This window comes from Quercus lobata, chromosome 10, assembly GCF_001633185.2.
Source record: "Quercus lobata isolate SW786 chromosome 10, ValleyOak3.0 Primary Assembly, whole genome shotgun sequence".
NCBI lineage: Eukaryota > Viridiplantae > Streptophyta > Magnoliopsida > Fagales > Fagaceae > Quercus > Quercus lobata.
The window spans coordinates 12,356,643-12,365,345 of NC_044913.1; the positions used below are offsets into that span (position 1 = coordinate 12,356,643).

General features: G+C 33.3%; 1 protein-coding gene across 1 annotated transcript; it reads left to right on the forward strand.

Annotated features, from left to right (window-relative positions):
• Positions 1–5,979: 5,979 nt before the first annotated feature.
• On the forward strand, positions 5,980–7,720 carry LOC115965850 (protein JINGUBANG). The gene has a single exon (XM_031085139.1). It carries the CDS (start codon positions 6,091–6,093, stop codon positions 7,330–7,332), a length of 1,242 nt encoding a protein of 413 aa, XP_030940999.1. The 5' UTR covers positions 5,980–6,090; the 3' UTR covers positions 7,333–7,720.
• Positions 7,721–8,703: the final 983 nt, after the last annotated feature.

The window sequence follows — 8,703 nt, forward strand, 5'->3', positions numbered from 1 at the left end:
GTGAATTTATTAGTGCTTGCAAGACCCCATTCTTTCATTATTTATGCAATAGTGAACTAGGGACAGTGCTTTATGAGATATAGTCCTCTTTCAACTTGCTTTCATTAATGAAATGGATTTCGATTTCCCTACAGAAAAATTGTCCCTTCAAGCCACGAATAGCTGATTGATAGTTGATACATCATAAAGCAAGAGAGAGAGAGAGAGAGAGAGAGAGAGAGAGACAGAGAGAGTCTTTTTGAATGAACATGAATTCCTTGATAGCGAGGTATCTGAGACAATGTAAGAAGTTTATAGATGATAGCCTCAAGTTTTTAATTGGATTATTCTAACCTTCAAGACAATTTGGGCACATTTGAAACAATTTTAGGTGTCCATGGACCAATTTCTTTGCAGTGAAGATTCAAGTCCAAGATCAAATTGAAATTAATAAGTTGTGGATCTCTTCCACCTCTCTTGATTTGGTAACATTACAAGTCCTTCCTAAAAAAGAGTACTCTATGCTACGAGGCAACACGCATATAGGAAGACAGATAGTTGTACATCGCTTATGGCACACAACCTATACACTCTATATATGTCACGCAGGCTAAAAAACGATTTTAAGAGAGTGTGTACAGTGTGTGATAAGTTGTGTGTAACAAGATTTACGGAAAACTTCATATTGCTCTCCTTTTGATTTGAGGCTTGAGGGTTTTTTATTTTATTTATTTTTATTTTAAGTAAGCATATGTAATGTGTGTTAGATGTTTATTGAAAGTTAGTTAAATATAACTGTAGTTGGAAAAAAAAATCTACTAACATACAGACGCATATGATATGTTATACTAGCATAGGATGTCGTACTCTCGTACGTACTCGTCTAATTTAAGACCTTTCTCTTATGGAATCATAATGTTCCCTTGAGGGTACCACTTGATTACCAACCAAAAAAAAAAAAAGAAACTAAGAAAGAGCGAATATAAAGATCTCTGTGCAAATTTTGTACTAATTAATTGGCTTAATTTGAGCCTATGACAATTATGTTGGCTTTCATTTTAGATAATTTTGTTGGTAGGGTCGAAAAGAAAAAAAAAAGCCTGCAATAAATAAAAGGAGCAATCAAGAGATGAAGTCGGTGAAGAGATATTAGGTGGGCATTGAGAGCTGGAGTGACAAAGACGGTGAACTGATCCCGGGAGGTTGATGTTAAACTCTTTTCAAATATATATATATATATATATATATATATATATATAGAGTTAGGTTCAAGTTATACCTAGTGTAACTCTAAACAATATTACACCACTTAATAACTTATTATTATATGCGAAATTTGACAAATCTACCGTTGGATTATATTATATTCATATACTCTCCATATTTGCAAAATTTCACGTTGATCAAAGATTAATAGTCATGTTATCAATTATTTTTTTAAATTCAAATTTTTGTAATTTAAAATGATTCATAAAATATGAGTTTATGGATCACAAGGTAAATAATATCCGATTAGTATGAAAATTAGCATGCATGTTAAGCACATATAGAACATATAATTCAACGGTGAGATTCTTAAAATATGAATTTAATAATAAATTATTGGGTGGTGTAACATTGCTTAAAGTTACACTAGGTGTAACTTAAAACTAACTCATATAGATATATATATATATATATATATAGAGAGAGAGAGAGAGAGAGAAAGAAAGAGAGAGAGAGAGAGAGAGGGGTAGGTTGATGCTTAATCAAATCAATTAATACATAATTATGCTAGAGACAATTAATATTTTACCAAAATTTTCACTAAGTTCACACACTAGAAATCTTGAATCCACCACAATATAAAGGAAAAATAACGTTTTATGGGACGCCATGTTTCAGGTGGCCTTTTGTTGTACATTGACCACTTTGTTGAATAAATAAAAACTCCCCTATCGATAAAAGGGGATCGGAAAAGGAGTATGGATCCTCCCCATTTAAATTGGTTCTATTTCATGGTGTAGATTAAATGTTACAACTCTAAAGGTTTATTAATTGTCATGTTAATTGGTACGAATCATTTCTCTATTTCATCTCATTCTAAATTCTGGTCCGTTCTACTAATTAAATTTCACCCAGTATAGAGATTTTGGATGGTATGTAAATGATTTTTTTTTTCTTTTCTAAACCCATTTTTTTTATTACTTCTCTCACATATGACTCAGTCTCTCTAAATTAAAAAAAAAAAAAAAAAAAAAAAAAAAAAAAAAAAAAAAAAAAAAAAAAACTCATGCATGGTTGGTAGCCTGATTTGGAATCTTGGAATCTTATAAAAGTCTCAATACGTCTCAAAATCAACAAGCCAATGATTTTTGACTCGCAAATCGTAATGTGTTTAGTATGAAAATGAAAACCCGAGATGGCATAAGGAATGAAATTACTTTAAGCTTCATGAAAAGCAGGGTGTGGACTCCACAACTAATTGGAAGGAAAATAAACTTATGAAAACTAATGCCAGCATGAAATAGGATCATGCATGTTACGAAATTCCAATGCTAGGAAGTCATGTTTAACAGTCTTTTTCTTGAACTTAACACAAATGTTTCTTTTTCAAATTTAAAAGAGAGAAATTGTGAAACCCTTTTCCTTAACATCTTCAAAAACATGGGAGAAATTGGATACAAGATAAGATTTAGCCGACCTTTGGAAACATACAAAATAAGGTATTCCATCATAGTCATAGGTACAGCCTACATGTCCCCAATACCAACTTTGGCTTTCAAATCTGTTCATTTTTGGTCTACCATGTTTATTGAAAAGCATTCTGCATTCTAGGAAAATCATCATCCATATTGCATCAAGGGACAATAGTTTTCACAGATTCTTCTTATGACAACTCTACCTCTAGACCTAGTTCCATCTAAAAGCCATTGTTGAGGTCAGAATGCAAGTCACACTCAAAGAAGTATCTATAGGAGCTAGACCTACTTCATATTGTGGTAGCCAGAAAGGAATAATGAACATGTTGGACACCAATTGAGAGATTCCAAAGCAATTATCATTGTTCATTGGATCCAAATTAAGGTTCCAATCAGGGTCCTACTTTTGCCACCTGATAATAGTTGTACCTTCAAGAAAAACCAAATTTGCCTAAAAAGTGATTTTAGTAAATTGAAAGAGATCTTGAATAGGAAGGGGGAGAGACCTCTCCAACTATGTGTAAGCAAAAGCCTAACGCACATAGACCAGTATCACATAATTAAATCTATAAATCTAGCAATTATCATTGTTAATTGGGTGCAAAGGTTCAAATCAGGGTCCTACTTTGGCCACCTGATTATTGTACCTTCGAGAAAAACCAAATAATGAAATGAAGCAACTTATCCAAAAAAATAAAATGGAAAGGGAGAGAGACCTGTACATCTGACTATGTGTAAGTAAAAACGGCCGACTCAATACATTTTGAAACCTAAGGCAATAGATTTAAGTGAGTGTTTTTTAATAATTAAAAATCAGTTAAATATTTTTTTTTTGTTTAATTTTATATATATATATATATATATATATAATTTTTTGAGATACAAAATTATTAATTAAATTTTTATGTTTAGGTTTTATTAACATATCTTTTACAATATATAATAACTAATCCAATTAATCTTCTTGAGAAATGATCAATCTAATTTGACACACTCATAATTTTGCTTTCACGAAACAATTTAGGGTTTCAATTGGGTTGGATTTCTATTGGTTTAATATTTTAAGGACCTTCTTAAAGGTAAGAGAAAGAATGAAAAAAACCCATTCATATTTTTTTCCTAAAAGAAAAAAAATCGATTAACATTCTTCAATTTTCAAGACCTTTTTTGCACAAATTTGGGGCCTTTTGTTTATGTAATGGGGATCAATATCCTTTTCTTTTGCTTTTTGTTTTTTTTTTTTTTTTTGGGGGGGGGGGGTGGTGTTTAGGTCTAGAGCCAGCCCTGCACATGCACATCAGTCGGCTTGGTCTATGAATCTCATATGCAAATTAGTCAGCTTGGTCAATTTTCGAGTATTTTTTTGCACCGAGTCAACAAGGTCAAAATCCCAAACCATTAAGCTTACTAGGGCAGTTAAGGGAGGTGAGAAGATAAAACTTACTAGGTATTAAGGTTTAATCTAAATAATGATATTTTGATTTTGATTTTTTCCTGTTAAACCTTCCCCACTATAAATGATAACATTTCACATAGAACAATTAGTTTATTATGTCCAGTTTCACGTTTTAAAATGTAAACATTTATACATTAATTGTGAATACTGATATAAAATAGTAAATACAAACAAGTGTAAAAGGATCTTTTATCATTATTGTATTAGTTTGTATAATAGTAATGAAAGCAAATGAATTTTATAACGCAGCAAAGGCCAGTTATGGTATAAGTCTTGAGACAGACACACTAAAAGACCCATTTAAGTCTAATCAAAATCCTTAATTTTGTTCTTGGTTTGATTAGTAAGGCTCACCCAAATCAAATCTTCCCAAAAAGGGTATTTTATGTGGATCATGAGTAAAATATATGAGTGCAAGAGACACTCAAAGATAAGCTGCATGGTTTGTGACGTTTGTCGTCGAATAGTAGTTGAAACAGGGAAGTTTTTTATTTATTTATTTTTATTATTTTATTATTTTTTTTAACGTTTGATCATAGTATATATATTGATTACATACAAAATATCTCATGCCAGGTGCCAATTCTATAAATGCTTGCTTTTGATATCCAAGACTGTCCTTTTCTTGTACCTTCTTATTCGAAAATCAAAGCCGTCGGAATCAATCATATATAGCTCTGAATTTTTTTAATCAATTTCAGTGTTTGTTAAGCACAACTATACAAGTTTGTTTAGCTCAGGACTTTTTGTTCTTGTTAGGCACTGGATTATCGGCTGACAAGCCTATTTGAGTAATTGTTGTAATTTTTTAACCAATAAAATTAAGTATGTAATATATATATATATATATATATATAGTTCAATAGTAAAAAAAGTAAGATGTGAGATTTAAACCACATATACAAGGGTTCAAAAAGAATGCCATTGCTAATGAATTAATAACGATTTGTGCTATTGAAACAACTAAGAAGAAGCTTGAATATTTATTTCAACCTTTCATAAAATAAAGATTTCTTTAGTGGATAGCATTATTTATTTATTTTTTTACTGAATATGTATTTATATAAATTTTATATGAATAGTTAATATACATTATTTGCACATACTCTCTTTTGTATTGTTAATTTCACATCCAGCTGTCACATATTTTACTTTTATAATATAGTTGTGGACCAAGCTTGCTATGCTCGGAAATTTGGCTGATACTTTACTGTGGAAATATAGACAAAATGTTTACTGTGCCCTCCTTTTATTATTATTGTTATTATATGTGTGTTGGGGGTCTAGTGTGAGTGTGACCTCTAGAATTTGAATTTGCATCAGATATTATTTTAGTGCCAAAAATTTGAAATTTTAAATCTGGTAAGTTAGTCATTCCATAGCAATATTATTATAATTTTTGCTTATGGATGAACTATCTTGTTATATTTACAAATTTTTGAAGATTAAAAAAAGGAATTTTCAAATTTCAGAAACTAAAATAGAGCTCAACCCAAAATTTTAGAACCAGTAAATATTTTCACCCTTTTTTTTGGTTTCCATTTTCCTTACCTATTCTCTCACTTATCCACACCTCCACCATTCCCTAGAATAATCAGGTTTTCTGTACATGTACATGTTAGTTTCGAAGAATGCATATAACGTTGATCCTCTCTAAGAAAAAATTGAAAAGAAAAACACAAAACAAAACAAAAAAACCAAAGGTTGATGCCCTCTGACTGTGTAGGACCAATTCCTACACTACACCTACCTATATTACTATTAGAATAGTTGAAAATTGAAAGTTGAAAGTTAAAACTGGGCCATTCACCATTCTTGCATCTCACTTTATGCTAAACACTAACCTATAATTCAACTGTATATCTTTTGCACCCCACTCCTCCTCCAAGATAAAGAACAAAAAAGAAAAAAGTTCCTCCAATTCTGTCTCTCTACTATATATTTAACAATTCCTTCATTTCCTTTCTCTATGACATGGGAATCATGGCATGCGAACAATCTGAGTCTAGCCACTCAAACAATGAGTCTCAATCTGAGTCCAACCACTATCAACTAGAGTTAAAGTCCCTTCTTTCTCAGCCAAGCCTACAATCAGTTCCTTCACTCACCTCACAATCCCAACAACACTGTTTTTCCAACACAAACCACTACTGCCTCGCCACTCTCAAAGGCCAAACCTCTTACATATCCTCTCTCACCCTAGCTGGGAAATTCCTCTATGCAGGCTTTTCTGACGGAGAAATCAGGTCATGGAAACGCAAACCTTTTGACTCTGATCAATTAGACCAAGAAAGTTCAACAAACAACTTTGTAGTTGCTGGGAAAGGTGCCGTGAAGTCCCTAGTGGTACAAGCTGACAAACTCTATAGTGCTCATCAAGACCATAAAATCCGGGTATGGAAAATCAATGACCATGAACAACTTGATGATCACCAAAAGTACACGCACTTGGCTACACTCCCAACACTTGGTGACCGTGCTTTTAAGCTCCTGATGCCTAAGAACCAGGTTCAGATTCGAAGGCACAAGAGTTGCACTTGGGTACATCATGTTGATGCTGTGTCTTCTCTTGCTTTGTCTCAGGATGAGTCACTTCTCTACTCCGTTTCATGGGATAGGACACTCAAGATTTGGCGAACAACGGACTTTAAGTGCTTAGAATCCGTGACAAACGCACATGATGATGCAATAAACGCACTGGCATTAGCCGATGATGGACATGTTTATACTGGCTCAGCTGACAAGAAAATCAAGGTGTGGAAGAAAAACCCAGGTGAGAAACATCGTTTAGTTGCCACGCTTATCAAACACAACTCTGGGGTCAATACATTGGCTCTAAGCAATGATGGGTCTTTGTTGTACTCTGGTGCATGTGACAGATCCATAGTGGTATGGGAGAAGAGTAGTAGTGATGGTGGTGGTGGCAACATGGATGTTATGGGTGCGCTTAGAGGTCACACTAGCTCCATTTTGTGCTTGGCTGTTGTGTCTGATTTGGTTTGTAGTGGTTCAGCTGATAGAAGTGTCAGGATTTGGAGAGGCGTTGATAGAAACTACGGTTGTGTGGCAGTGTTGGAAGGGCATACAGGCCCAGTCAAGTGCTTGACTGCTGCAATTGACAATTGCAACACTTCTGATACAGCAGCTTACCTTGTTTACAGCGGTGGTTTGGACTGTGACATTAAAGTTTGGCAGGTTTTAGTTCCTGTTCTTTAGTGGACAAATCCTTTTATTTTTTGGTAAACAAGAAAATAGAGCCCGTAGTTACTGTCCCCAACTCAATTAAACTCTACCCATGAATAATATGGAATTATCCGCGCAATAGTGTGACTTGCTACTACTTGAAGAAGTAACTTCGGATTCTTGTAAGTCACAAGTTCTTCCTACTACTAGGCCATCTCCGTGGTTGGTCTTTAGTGGACAAATCCTTTTTTTCTTCTAGCCGGGGTTATGTACATAGTGCAAAAAGATTGTGTTGTACTTATTCTTTTCTCTTCTACTTTTCCCGTATCTTTTTGTTCCTCTATTTTATTTTCATCCTTCCTTGGATGGCATGGATTGTATTGGTCTACTATACATGTAAGTTTAAAGCTAATGGCCCATGATGGAGCTAGTTAATTTTCTTTGTCAAAGTGCCTCTTTTTTTAATGTATAATAAATTATTAACTAATGGACACTTAATTAAGGGAAAAATTCGGGTAGCTGTTACATAAGTAGCAACATGTTGTTTCACTTTGTCTTTCTAGATCAATAGCACCTATAATTTGTTTATCATATATATATATATATAATTAAGAAATCATTATGGAAGCTTTCTTTAACCAGAGGGAGACAGGGGGTACACCTTGAAACCCTATTTGCCTACACACACATAGACTTTCATACCTTACCTCCGTGTATGGTGTTGACGAATATATGCCATTTGTTCTTTATTTTTCAAGGATTAGTTGGATGATGGGACTCAATGAGAGAGGGGGCAATGAGGTCTGCATTGGATCAGTGAAGTTCACATTCAATATCTTCCATTTTCTAAAATTTGTCCACATTCTCAATATTTATTTTATCCTAAAGTTGGATTTCTTAGATCATCCCTACAATCATTGCCCTAAAATAAGCTATATAAACAAAATAATTGACAGAACAACTAATTTTCAAAAGAAAGACTATTGTTTCCTTACAGGGACAGCTAAGCAAAAACAATATCCCTCAAAATATAACGAATTAAAAGAAGTGTTACGTGTACAATATTTTCACAACAAATCATACATGATAAGTTATTATTAGTTCTAATTTGAATTCACAGTTTAAATTACTTATTTGCTTACTCATAACAATTTACAACTTAAAATTTGTTGTGAAAGTATTATAAAAATGTTGTGGATAAAGTATTTTTCATGAAATAAAGGATAGGTTTGCTATTATCTTAGGAGTTAAAGTTTTAACTATAGGGTACCCCTTGGAGTTTATCAAAAACCCCCCATTAAGCCGCATCGTGGAAGGGTCATTGGCCAATCACAACGGGGGCAATTTTATGGGTTTAGTGCGATGTGGTGCGACTGAGTCGGTGATGGATAATAATGATGAGAG

Bases quoted from the DNA above. Each gene is read 5' to 3' on its own strand.
- LOC115965850 (XM_031085139.1), top strand. From the start codon at position 6,091: ATGGGAATCATGGCATGCGAACAATCTGAGTCTAGCCACTCAAACAAT.